Here is a 23,248-nt window from a genome sequence, read left to right on the forward strand (position 1 = left end):
AGAAAAAAAAAATACATAGGCAGGGGTTGTAAGAAAGAAGTTTAGAAGCTTGGCCTTGAAAACTAGGATTTGAAACGAAGTAAAGACATGGTGGGAGTAGGGGTTTGGGGACACAACTAGAGAAGAACAGAGATATATAAAACAAATGGATGAGTATAACAATGCAGAAACAGACAGAGAATAAACTAGTGGCTGTCAGTGGGGAGAGGGAAGGGGGAATGAGGGTTAAGGGATGAAAAAGTGCAACCTAATATGTATAAAATAAATAAGCTACAAGGATATATTGTATAACATAGAAATATAGCCAATATTTTATAATGACTTTAAATGGAGCATAATTTCTAAAAATACTGAGTCCCTCTGTTGCACACTTGAAACTAATATAATATTGCAAATCAACCATATTTCAATTGAGGAAAAAGAGTAGGATAAAAATCTCCATGGCGGGAGTTTACAGTGTGTTAGTGATGGCAGACAGGAAACAGTGCACTGAAGAGAATGTTCTATGATAATTTATATGGAGAAGGAAAGATAAATAAAGATTCAGTAAGAAAAGTAATCACGTTATGAATGAAAACTCAAAGAGGAAACAATTTGAATTTGGTTTAAAAGTAGGGAAGAAATATTTAGTGCCGGGGGCCAGCGTGAGGAACTCCGCCCATGGCAAAGGTCATGAGGAAGGAGGCTTGGCATACGCAAAGGCGTGATCAAGCCTCAGGAAACCCCCTGTTCCCGAGCATCTAACCCCAAAACCAGAGTCTGTTTTATGCTCTCACCTACACCTCTGACTTTACGGGGGGCTCTCCCCCATAACCGTTTCTCTTGGAGAAGGAGTAAACGTGCAGCTCCAAGGCAATAAAAATTCTTGGGCGTGACAAGAGTGTTTCAGCTTACGGACTCCTCTGAAGGTTATCTAGCCCACCTGTATAGGTTCGTCCGGCCAAATGTGATTGTCTACAGCCTCCTAACCTGAGAGGCACAAGATGTTTTAGACTTACTAAAGGCAAAATCTTTTGGGGAGTTGGAAATTATTAGTATAGTGTGTTGGTTAGGAATTATATTGGTGAAGGGTTCTTCATTTGTTGTGTCAATAATTGCTGCTAATTCCCTGCTCTGGGTGGGACAAGGATGTCTCAGGTCAAACCTCTCTGCTGACAGACTAGCTTGTGTGACAGGATTATCCATACTGCTGCCACTAGGCACATGATTGTTTACTACCTCTTAACCATAAACAGCACAGAGAGTTTTGGAGTATTTTGAGAGTCTTAATTAACATAGAACTTTTTCTTCTTGTTGAGTCAATGATTGCCGCCAGGCCTCCATATCCTTAGGCACCTGGGAATATATTAATCAATGTATTTGGAATATAGCAAAGGAAATATAGTAGTTTTTGATGTTAGCAATACTAGACTTTTTGAGTTAATGGATTTTCTCTTTTGTAATAGATCACTATACTTTGTTATAAATCACTGTGTCCTTGCTATGTAAAAATGTAACTATCATATCTTAAGACTAAATAGATCTTAAGGGGAGCATTGGTGAAAGGATTTTCATTTGTTGGGCTGATGTTTGCTGCTAAATCTCCATGTTCCCTACCCTTATAATGAATATAACTAACATATAGGAGAAATAAGTATTAACCTTTAAGCATACAGGAGAAATAAGTATTAACCTTTAAGACTAATCATGTTAACCTTGGGTTAAATAAATTCCTTTCTTGATTGTAACTCACTACACCCTCACCCTATAGGAATGTAACTTTATTTGGAGGGCGGTGCTTGGTTTAAGAAAAAACACCCTTGGAAAAAATAAGTTTTTTGGTTATCAGAAAGAAAGGGTCATAAACTGTCAGCAGGTCTCACTCATGGCCAGAAGATGATGTAATATTCCTAAGACCTTTTTTTATACATTTATGTGAAGCACCTGATTTTGATAAAGGTCAGGACTGCTGACCCCCGTGTGACTCTGTATTCATCCCTATGTGTAACGAAAGGTATATAAACAAACCCAAAAATAAAGAAATCGGATCAGTTTCCGGAAAGACTGATTCCCCCATGTTGCTTCTTTCTTGCTCCCGTTTTTCTGGCTGAATTCCCATCTGGAGCATGGATGCTATTCCACGTAATCTAAGTTATTCAGCCTCTTTTTCTCCACTGATCTTCCTACTACACTATCCATTTCTAATCTCTCTATATCTGTGATTAAATATGTATTTTTCCAAAGACGCCGACTCCGTCCCCACCTTCGAATCACCCTGGATCCACCGGGGCTGGACCCCGGCAATTTAGAAAGTTAGGTTTCAAGAAATCAGACTGTTAATGATTGGCAGAATAAAAGAGGAAGAATGAGATTGGAGACATCAGCTGGAAAACTTTGTAAACTTTGTAAACAAGGCACAAGCAAGGAAGTGAGTAGCAGATGGGGGGAGGGGTGGTCAACTCCAAGACATCACACTGTAGGCAACTGAAGCTGATGGCAAACTGGATTAGAGAATAAAGGAATTGCTAAAATTAGGATTATTTTAAGTTTCCAGCTTCACAATCCTAAAAGGCAAGTCATATGGCAGAGCAGGAAAAAAGGAGGAACCCAAATGCTAATGAGATTCCCTGAGCCACGGTACCAACCGTGAACTTGCCAGGTTTTGGACTTATTTTTACACGAGAAAAACAAATCCTGATGGTTTTAATGCCACTCCTAGTCAGGTTTTCTGATGCCACTCCATGTATTCATAACTGATACACTAGCAGTTATATTCAAGATCAGAGACTTCAGCTACAAAGTACATACACTCATGTACATGGCTTCGAATCATAAAAACATACGTGCATACATTCACACCATCAAATTTATACCTAACTCAATCACAGCAGTACTGATTAGATGGCGAAATGGCTAACTGCTCCCCTCAAAAAAAAAAAGTATTATTTTCAGTTATACTTAGTTACTAGGTCATATAACACATACAAAGTTCAGTTCAGTTCAGTCACTCAGTCGTGTCGGACTCTTCACGACCCCATGAATCACAGCACGCCAGGCCTCCCTGTCCATCACCAACTCCCAGAGTTCACTCAGACTCACGTCCATCGAGTTGGTGATGCCATCCAGCCATCTCATCCTCGGTCGTCCCCTTCTCCTCCTGCCTCCAATCCCTCCCAGCATCAGAGTCTTTTCCAATGAGTCAACTCTTCGCATAAGGTGGCCAAAGTACTGGAGTTTCAGCTTTAGCATCATTCCTTCCAAAGAACACCCAAGGCTGATCTCCTTCAGAATGGACTGGTTGGATCTCCTTGCAGTCCAAGGGACCTTCAAGAGTCTTCTCCAACACCACACTTCAAAAGCATCAATTCTTCGGCGCTTAACTTTCTTCACAGTCCAACTCTTGCATCCATACATGACTACTGGAAAAACCATAGCCTTGACTAGATGGACCTTTGTGGACAAAGTAATGTCTCTGCTTTTGAATATGCTATCTAGGTTGGTCATAACTTTTCTTCCAAGGAGTAAGACTCTTTTAATTTCATGGCTGCAGTCACCATCTGCAGTGATTTTGGAGCCCCAAAAAAGTCTGACACTGTTTCCACTGTTTCCCCATCTATTTCCCATGAAGTGATGGGACTGGATGCCATGATCTTCATTTTCTGAATGTTGAGCTTTAAGCCAACTTTTTCATTCTCCTCTTTTACTTTCATCAAGAGGCTTTTTAGTTCCTCTTCACTTTCTGCCATAAGGGTGGTGTCATCTGCATATCTGAGGTTATTGATATTTCTCTTGGCAATCTTGATTCCAGCTTGTGCTTCTTCCAGCCCAGCGTTTCTCATGATGTACTCTGCATAGAAGTTAAATAAGCAGGGTGACAATATACAGCCTTGACGTACTCCTTTTCCTATTTGGAACCAAGTCTGTTGTTCCATGTCCAGTTCTAATTGTTGCTTCCTGGCCTGCATACACATTTCTCAAGAGGCAGGTCAGGTGGTCTAGTATTCCCATCTCTTTCAGAATTTTCCACAGTTTATTGTGATCCACACAGTAGAGGCTTTGGCATAGTCAATAAAGCAGAAATAGATGTTTTTCTGGAACTCTCTTGCTTTTTCAATGATCCAGCGGATGTTGGCAATTTGATCTCTGGTTCTTCTGCCTTTTCTAAAACCAGCTTGAACATCTGGAAGTTCACAGTTCACGTATTGCTGAAGCCTGGCTTGGAGAATTTTGAGCATTACTTTACTAGCATGTGAGATGAGTGCAATTGTGCGGTAGTAGTTATAAAAAACAAAAAAAAATTTTTAGTCCATGAGAAAAGAAACTATAACTTAACAGGTTTATATTACACTAGTAAGAGAACAAGCAGAAATATGTTTGTTGGGTGGTTGAAGAGAAATACTGCTAGACTAAAACTGAACGTACAGTTAAGTAATTACTTAGAAGTCATTACTTCTAGAGTTAGTGGTTTAAAACAGTTTTTCCTTTTTTTTAAGCTAGGCTTCTCATATCTGTAAAGAAAAACACTGAAAATAATTGCTAGATTTTTTTATCATAAATGAAATTATAACAATGAATCCAAGTACATCTCATATCTATAACAAAATGAAATGTAACAATGAATCTATAACAGCAAATATGATTTTCTATATACCTATAAAAAAATCTTAGCAAAGAAATAAATAAGAGCTAATTAAATGTAATAAAAAACGTCCCCAGAATTCAACTAGCCCTCTAATTAAAGCCCTAAACCCTTCTGGAATTAAAGGAAAAAACTGCTTCCCAGATCACTGATTAATTCCCCAGTAATTCTATTTATACACCTCTGAAAGAAGGTATGCTGATTTCCCACTAGTTGTCTCCAGATAAAAATATAGGCTTTCTCCCTTGTGAAAAACCCACAATCAAGCCCTTACACACACACAGGTACAAACTTTCAAAAATATTCTGTCCTTTGTGTAGTAGCAAAATAATGCTACTATTCTACCATCCTCACATATGTATTGATTTTTTTTTTCCTGCTGATAATGACCCTGGCTTTCTTCATTGCATCTATCCATTCCCTTCTTGTCCCTGCATGACCAACCATACACTTCTGCAAGGTGACAGGACTGTTTACAAAAGGACTCAAATCTATTGAAAAGAAAGCCACTTTCTTTTCTATGTTAGCTTTGCTGGCAAATGACTCTCATCTTCTCTTGCCATCTTTCTACCAACTGAGCAACCTAAACCACACACACACACACACACACACACACACACACACACAAAATGTATACACATCTGCATATTTATAAATATCTATATGCAACTAAATCCAAGTGTATATTTCATTCTCAAACTCATGAATATTCCTACATCATTCACTAAGTCGAAGTGAGGCAGGAGGATGGGAGACAGCCATGCCTTGGGCTTCTAGTATTGACTCAGTCAGGAACTACCCTAGGCAAGTCTCCAGGCCTCCCTTGCTTTTGGTTTATCTTTTTCTTTTACATAAAATGCAGATGAGGCAGTCATTTCTTGCTTTCAGTTTTAAAACATTTTGGTTACATGAGAAATATGAATGTGAGCAAATCCCCGGATTAAAGAGTCACTTCCTGCTAATGAAGGGAAGGAATGATTAAGAGTACTAGCCACGATAAATAAGCAGTGACAGGTGGTTAAAGACTATAGCAGAGGATGCTTAATTTTGAACAGGTGAAACTGCTTCATTATAACTTCAAAGGTTGACTCCCTATAGTTTGTTAATGAAACATCAAGGAAGCAAATCAACTGAAATGTTAGAACTGCCAGTTCTGAGCAAAAACACCACCTCAGGTCATCTTTCCCCCGGCTACTCAAAATGTGGTCTATCAAAAACACACAAAAGCAATAAGTAATAAAAATTATTATTAACCATTTTATGCCACAACTCAGAGAAAATGCCTAACAGAGTGTTATCATTTGGGGATTTTTTTTTATGCACATAATAATTCTTTGTTTAAAATTGCATTACATTGATGCATGATTTTGATCTGAAGCATAATTTTAAAGGCAGTGTATTCAATCCTGTCAGTATCCCAAACTGTAACTAAGCTCTCACTTTTGGTCATTAAAGCTGTTTCAAGTCTTCGAATATTATAAAAAATGCTGCAACAAATATATACAAAACCTGGGATTTTTAATTCCTCATGATAAACAGGAAACAGGCTGAGTTACGGGATACAAATATTCTTAGAGCTTTTCTGATATACACTGTCAGACGGCCCTTCAAAATGATGGCACCAGTTTTCTCAAGGATTTAAAAATAAATTGCATGAATCATCTGTTCCTATCTTTTAGAGTAAGACAGATGGGGTTTGAATAAGAGATTAAGTTTCTTAGAAAACAGCAGAATTAGGCCAAGCAAATCACACAGTTAAATTAATTGATAAGTATGGTCTAATCAATAATGGGCTTACAGTCTGTAAATTTTGTTTCTCTGAGGATTCCTGACATTATTGAGTCTTCATCATGCTGATAATTAAAGTCTGTATTCTCTGATTATAAATCATTGGTATTTAGAATCCTGACAAGTTGCCTTTGAATCTTGGAAACAGTCCCTAAAGGCCATAAGAGTTAACTGGTTATCTATAAATGAATGATACCTGGGAACAGAAACTTACTTAAGAGAGACCTGAAAAGTCTAATTAAGAAATGTCTCAAACTAAAAACACAAATATTGGTTAAGTCATTTAAAATGCTATCTTAAAAATAAAACAAGCAAGCAAACAAAAACAGATCAAATAAAATGGGGGGAAAGTAAAAGTATTCATCGTTCAGTCATGACCAACTTTTTGTGACCCCAAAGAATGTAGCCTGCCAGGCTCCTCTCTGTCCATGGAGTTCTCCAGGCAAGAATACTGGAGTGAGTAGCCATTCCCTTCTCCAGGGGATCTTCCCGAAGCAGGGATCCAACCTGGGTCTCCTGCATTGCAGGCAGATTCTTTCCCATCTGAGCCACGCGGGAAGCCCAAAATGGGGGAAGGACAGAAAATTAAAGGAAAAAAAAAAATCCTCAAACAGGTAAAAAGCAGAAAGATCAAAATAAAAGTAGAAATGCGAAGGCATATTCCATAAATTAGAAAAATCTAACAATGGAAACATTAACAGAGACAACAGCGAAAGTACAGTCAATGGGAGGTTGCAGGAACTAAGACAGGGAATAAGGAGGCAGAAAAAGTGAATAAATGGTCAAATATCAATTGATGTTACAATACAGTCTTACAGCTAATTTCTGCTACACTATTATTCAGCCGCTTCAACTAAATAGGACATAGCTGTGACTAGAAAGCAAAGGAAAAATGGATTCTCACAATAGCCAAAACTGACGATCATACTACGAAAGTGAGTGCTTCTCTCAATATGAGCAATCGCTTCTTTTGTACTTCAATAGAATACAAAGAAGGCTGGTTATGTCTCCTCCATCGTAGCATATGAAAAGTGGACCAGAAGCAAAGAGAGGCTTGTAGAGACTGGAGCACTGACAATACCATCATGTTTACCAGCACTAAAGGACACAAACATACACCGCCACCACCGATAACCAGAAATCCAAGAGCTGAAAAAGCACAGCAGTTTGAAAAGACGAGAAGGAACAAACCACCCAGGATTTCACCATCAGCCCTAAATGTATCACAGAATGACATCCCTAAGGGATGAAAAGTGTTTAAATTATGATCAGTAAGCTCTGTTTAAAACAGGAGGCACAGACTATACAAAGCAGTTTCCACCCTGGATGATTAAAACAAAAAAGTAGAGATAGGCTAAAATTTCACCAAATGTAAATTATTGATTGAGAACTAAAATTATTGCAGTTCTCTGTTGTAACTATTAGTGAAAAAGTGCAAATTCTAATTCTCTGTGAAGTATGGAAGGGATCCATGTGATAGTGGGGTTTTGTTTTTGTTTTGTTTTAATGTGGCTTTTGAACTTCTTCTGCAGCTGTGCTATGCTGCTCAGCTGTGTTGAACTCTGCGACCTTTTGGATGGTAGCCTGCCAGGCTCTCTGTCCATGGGATTTTTCAGGCAAGTACCTAGCTGCTCGTGAGTGAGTGAGTGAAGTCGCTCAGTCGTGTCCAACTCTTTGCGATCCTATGGACTGTAGCCTACCAGGCTCCTCTGTCCATGGGATTCTCCAGGCAATAGTACTGGAGTGGATTAAAATCTGTATATAAATGTAGCAAATTTAATCACAGATACTGAAAGAATTCGGAATCACCTAGAATGTGCAGTTAATCAATTTCCTATTTTCAACCAGCTTCTCCAGTACTTCTTTATCTGGTATCATCGTCGTTAAAAGGCAGAAAAAAGCCCAACTTTCTTTCTGTCTGTGTTTGAATGAAACATAATTTCATCCATATTGTATTATCTTCCTACGAAAAACCACACTAGAATTTAGAAAAAACTAAGAAATTTCAGCTCCAAAGGGTAATATTTTGAGATCCTGTGTGAAAAAAACTCAGAGGAGTATTTAAATAAAACTATAATTTTTTCCACCAAAACTTCATTTTAAATTGCAGCTGATTTTGAAAAGAGATAACTAGATAACACTGACCAAATGCATTATCTAAGATCTTTCTTTAGGCATCCAAATCTAGATATAATGAGCCACCTAACTTTCCAACTTTTAACATCACGGTAACATGTAAGAAAAAGCACAGAAAACAAATGCACCTATGAAGAGATCTTGCCCCAAAGCTCATACTTGAATCAGATGACGCCTCCATACCTTTCAATTAAAACAAAAACCCACTGACCATAGAGGAACATCACCCGAAATCTAGCCCATGAGAAATGCTACGGGACAGATGACCCAGTTTCAACAAACCAATTCACAAGGTATCTCAACACTTCGTGAAAACCCACAGCTTCAATCTCACCTCCCTGAAACCTGCCAGTTTCTTACTCCACAGGTACTTGTATTAGGGCACCTGGATCACACAGTGTCTCCTGTCACAGGACAAGCAGGGTAGAGTACAACAAAGCAGCTTACAGCAGGCTCTGAATCTACAGCCTGAGTTGAAATCCCAGTTTCACCCCCTCAGTTAACTCAGCTGTGGAACAGAAAATATCATGCGCTGCTCAAAGGCATGTTAAAGACTCAGTAAGAAAATATATGTAAAGCACCCAGCATAACGCTTGGCGTATCTGAGGCAGTCAGGGACTATCTAAAGAGTGAATAAATGAAAAGGACAGGCAGAAAAATTAAGTGTGGATTTTACCTTCTTCCACTTCATTTTACCACCTTCTAATAGTATCCACTGAACAGCACAATGCCAAAATTGAAAACCAATAGGGAAAAAAATAACGATAGCTGAATAAACAGGCTGTTAATTTCTACATAACTACACTTGACTCCAAGGTACTAAAAAACAGTTTAATCACGAGAAATACCACCTGATAAAGCATGGTGTGATTAAGGGCTAAACCTGACCACGCCTGGTAAAAGTAACGAAATTTATTTTCTAACTAAAAGTGACCAACAAAATTAACTTCAAGCATAATTTTTAATAACATAGAAAACATTTTTAAGCATTTTTAAAGCATCCGGCTTGAAAAAGAATTTTTTTAATGTCAACATCACTGAACCTTTTCAGTTTTCTTGCTTTAAACTGGAAAAAAAAAAAAAAAACCCAAAACCAAAAAACTAACAATTCAACCAACTTTTCCATCTGACCAGTAGGTGGCATAATTTGAATATTCTGAGCCAGTAGCTGCAAAGAAAGTGATATGGTAGTAAGAAAAAACAAAAACGTTCAATAGATAATCATCCAAAATTCTAAAAACATTCATTTAAAAGTGTTTAAAAGTCCTAATTTGAAAATAGAATCTTTCAAATAATATAAAAATACTTACATCTCAATTTGTCCAGCATTTTTCCACCACACATGGTTGCTAACATAGCTTTAACTGAAAATACCGTCAACTTGCCTCGGCCCTCACTGCAAAATAAATTATATTAGAAATAATTGCTATCTGGAATCACAAAAGCAATCAAATGTATCTCTAAATATCAAGCAACCAGTAAACTGATTCCTGCACTTATGTTACAATATTACCGCATTTAGAAACCTTGTATTCTTGTTTTTCCTTTATAGAATTAAGGCTTCACATATGCTATGAGAAAATTGTTCAAACTAGTTCATTTAGAAATGAGTTTAGAAACACCCTGTAAAACAGCTTCTGTTGGATTTGTAGGCAAAGGTCAAATGGACGGAACCTGAAATAAACATCCCGCCACCTTAATCTACTAAATTCACAGCTGAAGTGTTCGAGTATTCAAACCTGAGGCCCCATGTGGTTTGAACAGTGATTCAAAAATGTGTCCTCCCATCAGGATATTATAACAACAGTTTATTTCTTTGTACTAAGGAAACAGGATACATATTGCTATAAAGATTTTACAGTACATTTATCTCTATTTGTTTTTCTGGAACAGGCTTTACATTACCATGTGTTCATTCTAAGAAGCTCATCTGAGACATCTGTGTCTCGTCTTCTCCTATCACCAATGTGAGAAAAGTGAAGGAGAAGGGACAGTGACATGAACTCTTCTGCAGGAACTAGAAAGATGAAATGTGGAACGTGAGTGATTACCCTAAGTAAAGCTGTATTCCACCTGCACAACCAGGACAATATCAGCAAGGCCCCAACCCCTGCGGCCACTGCTTCAACCATTCAATTATGCCCTGGTTTCAGAGAAGATGAAAACTTCACTAGCTGGGTTTTTAAGTCATATATATAAAATGACAAATATAATGGGCTTTTGCATTAACTTTTTTAAAAGTTTACTGAAGAACAGCATCTGCTTCTTTTTTGGCCACAGCATACAACATGTGGGATTTTAGTTCTGCAACCAGGGATCAAACCTATGCTTCCTGCACTGGAGGATGTAGTCTTAGCCACTGGGCCATCAGGGAAGTCCCATTTTTGTGTTAATTTTATGAAGCTTGTGCTTACAAAGTGTCATAGTAACTTAGAGTGAAATACCTTTGCAATAATGAGAACTGTATCATCTTGGTTTTGAAAATCATATGTCCACCTATCATATTTACCAATTCTAATATAGTGTCTCCTATTTTCCAAAACTTTTTGTATACAATAAGATCATACCTGGAAAAAATGTAAAGGGTTGATAAGCCAGAAAATTCTCAGTGAAAATACTGTCAGGACACAAACGCTTGTTACAGTCTGATTTTAACTATTACATCTAATAAGATAAAACAGAAATTCTCTAAAACCAGCTAAAATTAGAATGAAAGTGAAGTCGCTCAGTCGTGTCTGACTCTTAGCAACCCCATGGACCGTAGCCTACCAGGCTCCTCCATCCATGGGATTTTCCAGGCAAGAATTCTGGAGTGGGTTGCTGTTTCCTTCTCCAGGGGATCTTCCTGACCCAGGAATTGAACCTGGGTCTCCCACATTGTAGGCAGACGGGTTTTTAAAATATATAGTTCATCAGAACACAGAATCTGGTCCAGGACTTATACTGTACTTGGCAATATTATCATCTGGAAATAAGGAATACTCCCATGTCAAACATTCATTGCATTACACTAGCAATGTAAGTGGCTAGAATAACATAAACTGGCTTAAAAGTGATAGATTTCTGATAGAGAACTTCTAGAGCGGACAACTCTTTTGGGTCCCTGACCATCCAAATGCTGAGTCTAGAGCTACATTAACGTACACCCTACCTTATGCAACATGTATACTTCCCACTACCAAAGTACGAGGAAGGTAAGAAAAAAACAAAAATATGTGTTTTCCCATCTTTCTTTGAAGCTAAGACAGGGGCACCTAACACAAGCTCCACTAATAAGACATCAAATAGAAAACAACCTGCAGAAGAAAGAACTCCCAAGAATCCACCCAGCGAGGATGGTGACAGGAGGAACAGTCACACGCAGCGGCTGACAGTAGAGAGGGGCTGTCACGGTGGCACCCACAGTCCATCGTCAGTGGTGTCTGGAGCACAAGCAGCAATGTCCATGCCCAGCTTGGTGGCAGAGGTGCTTCCTGAGACCACTTATGTGGTATGATTTTTAGCTCTGTTCCTGGCAGTGTGGTCTTCAAGCCTACTTTCCCAACCTTAGAAAGCTGAGGGCTCGCCCATATCCTTTTAATGAATTAGCCAGAGATGATTCCTACTGCTTACAACTAAGAACTCTGATGAATGCAGCCTCCATCCTGAAGGGGCTCAGAAAGATGACCCAAACAAAACATTCTGGAAGCTCAAAGCGAGAGTAAGCAAGCCTGATGGCCCGCAGAATAAGGATGGAGAGCAAGTGCTTCCCACAGAAAAGCCGAGCTTTGCTGCACAGCTGATGACATTTTTAAGGTAAATGTGCTCAAAACATTTTTTGCAGACACAGACTGCATGATGTAAGAATACCCAGGAAATTCCATAAGGGAAAGGAAAAATGAATCTCAGAAGAGATTTCCACAGAAATCAGGATTCTGATTACTTCTGAGGGGAGAGAGAGGAACTGTAACACAGAAAGGAGAAAAAAGAGGTTCTTTCAGGGTGCTGACAACATCCTATTTCTTGGCCTCCAGAGTGTTTATATGGATATTTGCTCTAGACCAGTTCATTAAACTGTACTTTGGTTTTAGCTATTTTTCCATAGGTGTTTTCAATTTCTGAATAAAAACTTTAAAAAATGAATCCTGGGAAACTGAGGGTTACCATTATTGGACAAAACTAATAGTTTAAGGGAAAGAAAGATGAAAAGGAAAAATACAGGCTAAAAAACATTTAAGATATTTAACCAGCAATGCATAAAATTTTCCATTAATGAGAATTTCCATAACAAAATATAAAAAATAGTAAAACCTCCAAGGTTCTGGCCCCATCTTCAGATGTCTATTAATAGAAGACTGGCTATTAGGCTACCCTAAAAAAGAATGAAAAAACATATGAAAGACAGAGACTTATATCCAAGATAGATTACTAAGTGAAAAAGCAAAGCAAGGCATTGAACAAAATAATTGCTAGAATGAAATCTAGCAATTATGTTAAAAAGGAGAGTAGAAACAATATTCTCATACCTGTATACATATAAATTGTCTGAAAGGATACTGAAAAAATTACAGTTGCATTTAGGGTCAAAAACAAGCAGCCAAAGGAAAGCAATGAAAGAGTGGGCACTTTTCACTTTATAAATAATTAATGCTTGTTCTAGAAGAGGAGGTTCTTAAGCCAATAAACTAAGCTTCCAACAAAGGACACTAGGAAAAGAACAGCAAATTAAACCCAAAACAAGCAAAAGGAAAAAAATAATGAGTAAGAGCAAAAATCAGTGAAATTGAAAACTGAAAACCAATAAAGAAAATCAATGAAACCAAAAGCTGGTTCTTTGAATAAACCAGTAACACTGTAAACCTCTAGCCAGACTGACTAAGAAAAAAAGAGAGAATATACACATTACAAATATAAAAAACGAAAGGGGTATTAGCAGAGACTCTCTAGCTATTATGGAAATAATAGGGAAATATTACAAAAACTTATGTCCATAAATTCAACAACTTGGATGAACTAGACAATACAAGCTACTCCTTGAAAAATGCAAACTATTAAAGCTTACTCAAGAATAAATAAGTGGCCTGAATAGACCCATATCCATTATAGAAATCAAATCTGTATTTCTAAGCCTTCTAAAAAATAAAGCTCTTTATTCAGAAAGCTGGCAAATTCTAAACATTTAAAGAAGAAATAATTGCATTTCTACTCTCTTCCAGAGAGTAAAAAAGGATGGAACACGTCCCAATTCTTTTATGAGGCCAGCATTCTTCTGATAACAAAAGCTCTTAAATACATCACAACAAAAGAAAATAGCAAGTCAGTATCTCTTGTGACGACAGATACAAAACTTTCAACAAAATGTGAGCAAATTTAATGCAGCTAAATAAAAATGAATTAAAAATCACAATCCAGGGGGCTTTATCCCAGCGATATAACACTAGTTTGACATTTGAAAATCAATCAATGTAAAGAGAAAAGCCCTATGATCATCCAAATAGGTACAGATAATAATACTCAACATCCATTCCTGATAAATATGCTCAGAAAACCAGAGGGAAAAAGCACTTCCTCAGCGGGCATCTTCAAAAAATAAACAATGCTAGTAACATCATACTTAATGATGAAAGATTAAGTGTTTTTTCCCTCAGATCAAGAACAAGTCAAGGATGACTGCTTTCACTGTTAGAACGCAATACCACATTAGAGAACCTAGCTGCTGCAATAAAGCAAGAAAAAATATAAATGCACAAAGACTGAAAGTTCAAAAACATAACTGTATCTTCTCCAGACAATATGACCTTCAGTGTAAAAAATCCCAAAGAACCCACCAAAAAACTGTATAGAACATACCAAAATACTATAATAAAGGACTTTTAGCAAGGTTGCAGTATACAAGGCCAACATAGAAAATTCAAATTTCTATAAATTAGCAAAAGATAATTGGAAATACAATAGCAAGAAAATATGAAAATGCAGATAATGTTTAAAACATGTATGTTCAAGATTTGTATGCTGAAAACTATAAAATATTGATGAAAGAAATAAAAGAAAATGTAAATAGTTACACCACATTCATGAACAAAAGACTCATTGCTTATTTTAAAATGTTAATTCTCCATAAACAGATCAGAATACTATTGTAATTCAATGGAATCCCAAATTCACCATAGGGATATTTTTTAAAAAATCAACAGGCTAATTCTTCATACTTCCTTAGCTTTCTAAACCCATACAAACCCCAATAAGGCATGAGAATAAAGATACTATTCAGATGCCTAAAACCCACCCTGTTCTTGGTACTTTCAAAAGGTTCTCAGGTTTTTTTTAATATGCATCCAACCAGTATGAACCTAACAGAAGCAGAAGATATTAAGAAGAGGTGGCAAGAATACACAGAAGAACTGTACAAAAAAGATCTTTATGCCCCAGATAATCAAAATGGTGTGATCACTCACCTACAGCCAGACATTCTGGAATGTAAAGTCAAGTGGGCCTTAGGAAGCATCACTATGAACAGAGCTAGTGGAGGTGATGGAATTCCAGTTATTTCAAATCCTAAAAGATGATGCTGTGAAAGTGTTGAACTCAATATGTCAACAAATTTGGAAAACTCAGCAGTGGCCACAGGACTGGAAAAGGTCAGTTTTCATTCCAATCCCAAAGAAAGGCAATGCCAAAGAATGCTCAAACAATCCCACACACCTCATACACTAGCAAACAAATGCTCAAAATTCTCCAAGCCAGGCTTCAATAGTGTTTGAACCGTGAACTTCCCGATGTTCAAGCTGGATTTTAAAAAGGCAGAGAAACCAAGATCAAAATGCAAATATCCGCTGGATCATCGAAAAAGCAAGAGAGTTCCAGAAAAACATCTATTTCTGCTTTATTGACTATGCCAAAGCCTTTGACTGTATGGATCACAACAAACTGTGGACAATTCTTAAAGAGATGTGAATACTCAACCACCTGACCTGCCTCCTGAGAATGTATGTATGCGTGTCAGGAAGCAACAGTTAGAACTGGACATGGAACAACAGACTGGTTCCAAATCGGGAAGGAGTACGTCATGGCTGTATATTGTCACCATGCTTATTTAACTTACATGCAGAGTACACTATGAGAAATGCTGGACTGGATGAAGCACAAACTGTGGAATCAAGATTGCCAGGAGAAATATCAATGACCTCAGATATGCAGATGACACGACACTTACGGCAGAAAGTGAAGAACTAAAGAGCCTTTTGATGAAACTGAAACAGGAGAGTGAAAAATTTGACTAAAACTCAACATTCAGAAAACTAAGATCATGGCATCTGGTCCCATCAGTTCATGGCAAATAGATGGGGAAACAATGGAAAGAGTGAGAGACTTTATTTTGGGGGGCTCCAAAATAACTGTAGTGACTGCAGCCATGAAATTTAAAGGCGCTTGCTCCTTGAAAGGAAAGTTATGACCAACCTAGACAGCATATTAAAAAGCAGAGACATTACATTGCCAACAGAGGTCCATCTAGTCAAAGCTATGGTTTTTCCAGTAGTCATGTATGGATGTGAGAGTTGGACTATAAAGAAAGCTGAGTGCCAAAGAATTGATGCTTTTGAACTGTGGTGATGGAGAAGACTCTTGAAAGTCCCTTGGACTGCAAGGAGATCTAACCAGTCCATCCTAAAGGAAATCAATCCTGAATATTCATTGGAAGGACTGATGCTGAAGCTGAAACTCTAATACTTTGGCCATCTGATGTGAAAAGCTGACTCATTTGAAAAGACCCTGATGCTGGGAATGACTGAGGCAGGAGGAGAAGGAAATGACAGAGGATGAGATGGTTGGATGGCATCACTGACCTGATGGGCATGACTTTGAGCAAGCTCTGGGAGTTGGTGATGGACAGGGAGGCCTAGTGTGTTATAGTCCATGGGTTCACAAAGAGTTGGACATGACTGAGCAACTGAACTGAACTGAAAGCTAAGAACTACAAACACAGAGCTTGTGATGAAATACAAAGACTCTAGCTTGTAGTTCACAGGCAATGATAAATCAGAGGACATAATGAAAGATGAAAGAGAATCAATCATATTGTGTATGAGTAACTCTTTCTGGCTCCAAATCTCGTGTTCTTCCTTTAAAGAGACAAAATAATATCTATTCCTTGCCACAAAAACGAAAATAATGCCATCTATGCAGACAGACAGGAGAGTGTGGGAGAGCCCAGCATACTGACAAGAGACCCGGTCAAATTCAACTCTCAGTGAAGAAAGTACTCATCAGTAAATGCCATAACACAGGTTTTACTTGTTTTCACAATAATTTGCATCCCTTATTCAAATATTCTTTAACTCAACTCTGTTGCAAATAATAGTCCTGGATTCAGAAAATCTTATATTCAAATACAGAATAGCAGCTATACTTCTCAACTGACCTGTATCCTTTTCCACTCATTGGTTATTACTGGTCTCAACAGCTGGCCTCAGATCAAGCAGGCTGTACATGCATTTACAGAACAGTGTATTCAGTTCAGTTCAGTTGCTCAGTCATGTCCAACTCTTTGTGACCCCATGGACTGCAGGCTCCCTGGTCCATTACCAAGTCCGAGTCAGGGATGCCATCCAACCATCTCATCCTCTGTCATGCCCTTCTCCTCCTGCCTTCAATCTTCCCCAGCATCAGGGGCTTTTCTAATAAGTTAGCTATTTGCATCAGGTGGCCAAAGGATCGGAGCTTCAGCTTCAGCACCAGTCGTTTCAATGAATATTCAGGACTGATTTCCTTTAGGATTAACTGGTTTGATCTCCTTGCAGTCCAAGGGACTCTCAAGAGTCTTCTCCACCACAGTTCAAAACCATCAATTCTTCAGCACTCAGCTTTATAATCCAACTCTCACATCCATACATGACTACTGGAAAACCCATAGCTTTGACTGTATGGACGTTGATCGGCAAAGCAGTCTCTGCTTTTTAATATGCTGTAGGTTTATCATAGCTTTAACTCAACTAATTATTATCAGTAATGTGCAGCCCCTTATCTCATCATCTCTCATATCTACTTTCCAACAAATTTCCTCTTCACAACAGCCACACAGCAATCTCCATACACAATCTCCCACCCAACCAATAAGCGGATCGTCTCCCCTCTGACTGCATGCTCTTCTGAGTAGGCAAACGTTATCTGTGCTTAGCTTCGCAGGCTTTATTGAGGGTGAGGAGATATGCGTCAAAGGGTTAATGTGTAACTCAATAGTGCAGAGGGAACAGACAAGTCAGGTTGAGAGAACCATTAAGTATGGGGGAAAGGAGAGGTATCAGAGACTAAGAATCATAGTAAGTGTGAGGTGAATGAATCTGCAGGCAGGAGAGATTTGTAAATGATGTTTAGTGAGCCTTTATGTATCAGTTCAGTTCAGTCCAGTCGCTCAGTCATGTCCGACTCTTTCGACCCCATGAATCGCAGCACGCCAGGCCTCCCTATCCACCACCAACTCCCGGAATTTACCCAAACTCATGTCCATTCAGTCGGTGATGCCATCTAACCGTCTCATCCTCTGTCGTCCCCTTCTCCTTCTGCCCTCAATCTTTCCCAACATCAGGGTCTTTTCAAATGAGTCAGCTCTTTACATCAGGTGGCCAAAATACTGGAGTTTCAGCTTCAACATCAGTCCTTCCAATGGAACATCCAGGACTGATTTCCTTTAGGATAGACTAGTTGGATCTCCTTGCAGTCCAAGGGACTCTCAAGAGTCTTCTCCAACACCACACTTCAAAAGCATCAATTCTTCAGCGCTCAGCTTTCTTTATAGTCCAACTCTCACATCCATACATGACTACTGGAAAAACCACAGCCTTGATTAGATGGACCTTTGTGGACAAAGTAATGTCTCTGCTTTTTAATATGCTGTCTAGGCTGATCATAACTTTCCTCCAAGGAGTAAGCGTCTTTCAATTTCATGGCTGCAGTCACCATATGCAGTGATTTTGGAGCCCCAAAAAATAAAGTCTGACACTCTTTCCACTGTTTCCCCATCTATTGCCATGAAGTGATGGGACCGGATGCCATGATCTTAGTTTCCTGAATGTTGAGCTTTAAGCCAACTTTTTCACTCCTCGTTCACCCTCATCCAGAGGCTCTTTAGTTCTTCTTCATTTTCTGCCATAAGGGTGGTGTCATCTGCATATCTGAGGTTATTGATATTTCTCCCGACAATCTGGATTCCAGTTTGTGCTTCATCCAGCCCAGCATTTCTCATGATGTACTCTGCATATAAGTTAAATAAGCAGGGTGACAATATACAGCCTTGACGTACTCCTTTTCCTATCTGGAACCAGTCTGTGGTTCCATGTCCAGTTCTAACTGTTGCTTCCTGACCTGAGTACAGGTTTCTCAAGAGGCAGGTCAGGTGGTCTGGTATTCCCATCTCTTGAAGAATTTTCCACAGCTTATTACGATCCACACAGTCAGAGGCTTTGGCATAGTCAATAAAGCAGATGTAGATGTTTTTCTGGAACTCTCTTGCTTTTTCCATGATCCAGCAGAAGTTGGCAATTTGATCTCTGGTTCCTCTGCCTTTTCTAAAATCAGCTTGAACATCAGGAAGTTCCCGGTTCACATACTGTTGAAGCCTGGCTTGGAGAGTTTTGACCATTACTTTACTAGCGTGTGAGATGAGTACAATTGGGCGGTAGTTTGAGCATTCTTTGGCGCTGCCTTTCTTTGGGATTGGAATGAAAACTGACCTTTTCTAGTCCTGTGGCCACTGCTGAATTTTCCAAATTTGCTGACATATTGAGTGCAGCACTTTCACAGCATCATCTTTTAGGGTCTGAAATACCATCACCTCCACTAGCTTTGTTCGTAGTGATGCTTTTAAAGGCCCACTTGACTTCACATTCCAGGATGTCTGGCTCTAGGTGAGTGTGAGTGATCACACCATCGTGATTATCTGTGTCATGAAGATCTTTTTTGTACAGTTCTTCTGTGTATTCTTGCCACCTCTTCTTAATATCTTCTGCTTCTGTTAGGTCCATACCATTTCTGTCCTTTATTGAGCCCATCTTTCCATGAAATGTTCCCTTGGTATCTCTGATTTTCTTGAAGAGATCTCTAGTCTTTCTTATTCTATTGTTTTCCTCTATTTCTTTGCACTGATCGCTGAGGAAGGCTTTCTTATCTCTCCTTGCTATTCTTTAGAACTCTGCATTCAAATGGGTGTATCTTTCCTGTTCTCCTTTCTTTTCACTGCTCTTCTTTTCACAGCCTTTATGTTTAAGAATCTGTTTATAAGCATGCAACTGTGCATCCTGGGAATGGTAGGGGTGGGGTCAAATTATGAATCTTCCCCACTTAAAATGCTTACCATCACTTACAACTTTAGGTTCACAGTTTGAACTACCAAAAGATTTATTCACTCTTCAAAAGGAAGTATTACTATAAGCAAGTTAATAAATGATATATTTAAAGATACTTTATAAATACTAAAAAATCTAAGCATAAAAGCATGAAGAAATAGTTATCCAATAAAATAAATGCAGGGATAGTCTCACAATTCTTACTTCCTCAAATCACATTATTTTTACTTTTCTGAAAAAGAAAAAAAAGTCAGCTCCCTCCTCTCAACTATTTGCTTTGTGGCCAAACTTCAGCATTTACTCCTTTGCTCTCAATGCTTTTCTTGGCATTGAAATCTCTTGGCCTACTTTAAGCCTAACAACTTCCTGTAACTGCCCCCAAACACAGCAAAGGGAAGGTGTCGCTTTTACTTGAGCAATATTTGGTTAGAGCTCTGCATTTTTCCTCTGCAATTAGAAGCAGTGGAGAGAAGTCGCACTCACTTAGCAGCCTGATCCCTGAGGATTCTGTCCTTTATCTGACTGATTCCTTCTTCTTGGAAAAATCTCATTCTTGATCCTTCCCACCAGACATCTGAATTTAATCCATAAACCCTAGTCAAGTTACATTTAAAACTGAACAGTCCCCTGCCCTTAGCATATAACCTCACCAACATCCATGTTTTTTCAGTACTTCCAAAGTCAAGTCCAAGTTCATACCACAATCAGTTCTCTTCAGACAAGATCTGGAAAGATTTTTAACCTGGTTTCATCACCCAAAAAATGTGACTCATTTAAAATCTGGCCTAGCTGAAAAGTTGATTAATAGGTCAATACTTAAGGTATAACACAATTAATACTGAATATGAACCCCTATAGAAAGATACTAAAATGAAAGGTGAAACAGGTAATATGTGTTGAGGATGACCCGAGAGAGGAAACGTATTATTTTAACCCACTCACACAGAATCCCTCTGGGGAACACCCCCCACCAATAAGGAACATGATGACTCTCGTTCTCAGACTTCCCTGGATGATTCAGCTCCACAGACCAATCATTTTTACAGTCTGACAATAAACCATGCACGTGACTTCTAAAAAGGGTTCTTATCTAACACTGAGACAACACTGAGATGAGCTCTGCGCCAAGCTAAGCAGACAGTGAGTCACCTGAATAAACACTTACGTTTTAACATGCAGGTACCTTGAGAAGTCTCTGCACTCCTCACCTGTGCCTTTTGCATGGGAATTTGCTCATTTAAGTTTAGTAAAGTCTCAAATTTTTGGATACTTAAACTAACCCAAATTGAATGGTTGTCTATAGCTTTGCATTGTCTAATAAGAGTTTGTTATTCAAATTAATACTTTCAAAAACAGGACTATGGGGAGCACTTTTTACTTAAGAAAACAAGCTGTTTTCACATCTTTGGCAAACAACTGTAAATGCTGCCAACCATAAATTAGTATTCTTGCATAAAAATAGACTTCTACTTCAGAAACACTATTACCAGTCCAATTATCGCACGTCGCTAACTAAGAGTAATAAGAGCATTTCTCCTGGAATTTCAAAAACTCGTATTTTTCCAATTAATCTTCATTTACAAAACTTCACTGTGAATGTATTATGCAATAATCAACGGCAAATCAAGAATCTATTTGGCAAATGTCAAATAGCTTAATCAAGCAAAATCAACACAGAGTATTATTCAAATTTATCACAATCAGAATGCCTGTTAATTTTCATTTCAATTTTAAAAATATTTATTAAGAATCCAGCATTGCAGAAATAAAAGGTAGAATCTCTGCTCTCAAGGACTTTCAATCGTATTTGTACAATTATGAAGCAGTTGAGAGCATTATATAATTGAAACTCAAAATAATGATCTAGACAGCATGACAAGTCCTCATAGGGATGAAAATGGAATTGCTGATAACAGGGAAGGCTATAGGGTGGGTAAAAACCAGGGGTGGGGAGGGGGTGGTGGGCAGAAGACCAACCAAAATGCATAGAGAGAAGAAATGAGAATGCCATATTGGAAAACTGAATAGTGCCTCAAGTAGCTTAATTAGAGCTTGGTGTGAGTACGGAATTAAGGACTGAGCACAGGGCTTGCCAGGTGGCACTAGTGGTAAAGAATCTGTGTGCCAATGCAGGAGACACAAGATATGAGGGTTCGATCCCTGGGTCAGGAAGATCCCCTGGAGAAAGAAATGGCCACCCACGCCAGTATTCTTACCTGGAAAATGTCATAGACAGAGGAACCTGATGGGCTATAGTTCATGGGGTGCAAAGAGTCAGACATGACTGAACGGCTGAGCACACACAAATATAGCATCAGACCTAACTGAGGAGTACAAACTTCATTCAAAAACCAGATGAATCTTTGAGTGTTTCTAAGGAGGGAGGTTACATGATGAAAATAGTGTCTTCAACAGATTACTTTAGAGGTGAGTTTTGAACGGACTGGAGAAGCTCCTCTGTTATTTCCTCTCTCCTTACTTTCAGGGAAAAACAAAGGCAAGGAAAAAGCAACCCTCGGAAAAAGTATTCCTCTTGCCTTTTCTTTAAAAAAAAAAAAAAGGATGAAAAGGAAAAAATAAAATAAAGACCAAAATAACAACCTCTCCCCTCACAACTTTTTTATCTGAAATTTTTTTTTAGCTAATGGTCAAGCCTTTTGCAGGTCTGCATACCCTGAAATCAGAGTACTGTCTGAAAATTCACACAAATGCTTGAATTCTCTTGAGAGACAACAAAAAGCTTTGATGGGTAGAGAAACAAATGAACTTCAAAGTAATTCTGTCACCAAGCACTTAGACTAGGGCTCAGTGAACTGGCTTCGGGGGCCACACTACCCATCACATCACACAATGCACACAATCCACAGCAGTATCCTACAGGGCAGAGCGTGCTGCGTGGACACACGGGCTCCACTCCTCCTCTGCCACCAAAGCGACTGTTCTCCATTTTGCAACAGGTTTCCCCTTAGGATTTCACCTTTATAAAACATTCAAAAGCCCAGCTCATTCTTCACCATCCCCTGGAAATTTCCTGAAAAAGCTATGGTCAGATCTTCTAAGAATTAGAAGAATTAACTAACCCTAGCTCTTCTAGGAGCTAAATAGGCTATCAAGGGCATCAAAAGCTTCCCACTGAGCACTAATTCTCTCCTATTTTTACTTGGCTTTTCCCTGTCATCCTGAATCCATCAAGAACAGGCAGAGGTATCCGTAAATACTGTACATAAATAAATGAAATGTTTGTGTCTCCCAGGAAATTGTACCTTTGTTTAAAACTCACTAATGGGGAAGACCATAACCTAATAATATCCTTTTGAGCAATGTCCATTCCATAAACATGCAATCACATTCAGAACTTAAGGAATACATTTGTTTTTATTTAAAGTGA

At 38.5% G+C, this 23,248-nt stretch overlaps 1 protein-coding gene across 12 annotated transcripts in view; it reads right to left on the reverse strand.

Moving 5' to 3' along the window:
• DTNB (dystrobrevin beta) overlaps positions 1–23,248 on the reverse strand; it is a 241,145-nt gene that overhangs the window by 166,805 nt on the left and 51,092 nt on the right. For all 12 annotated transcript variants that reach the window (XM_069582811.1, XM_069582806.1, XM_069582810.1 and 9 more), the window contains exon 5: positions 9,853–9,938. In XM_069582811.1, the coding sequence (XP_069438912.1) occupies positions 9,853–9,938 (86 nt within the window). The remainder of the gene's footprint in view (positions 1–9,852; positions 9,939–23,248) is intronic.

Source organism: Ovis canadensis, chromosome 3 (genome assembly GCF_042477335.2).
Source record: "Ovis canadensis isolate MfBH-ARS-UI-01 breed Bighorn chromosome 3, ARS-UI_OviCan_v2, whole genome shotgun sequence".
Classification (NCBI taxonomy): Eukaryota; Metazoa; Chordata; class Mammalia; order Artiodactyla; family Bovidae; genus Ovis; species Ovis canadensis.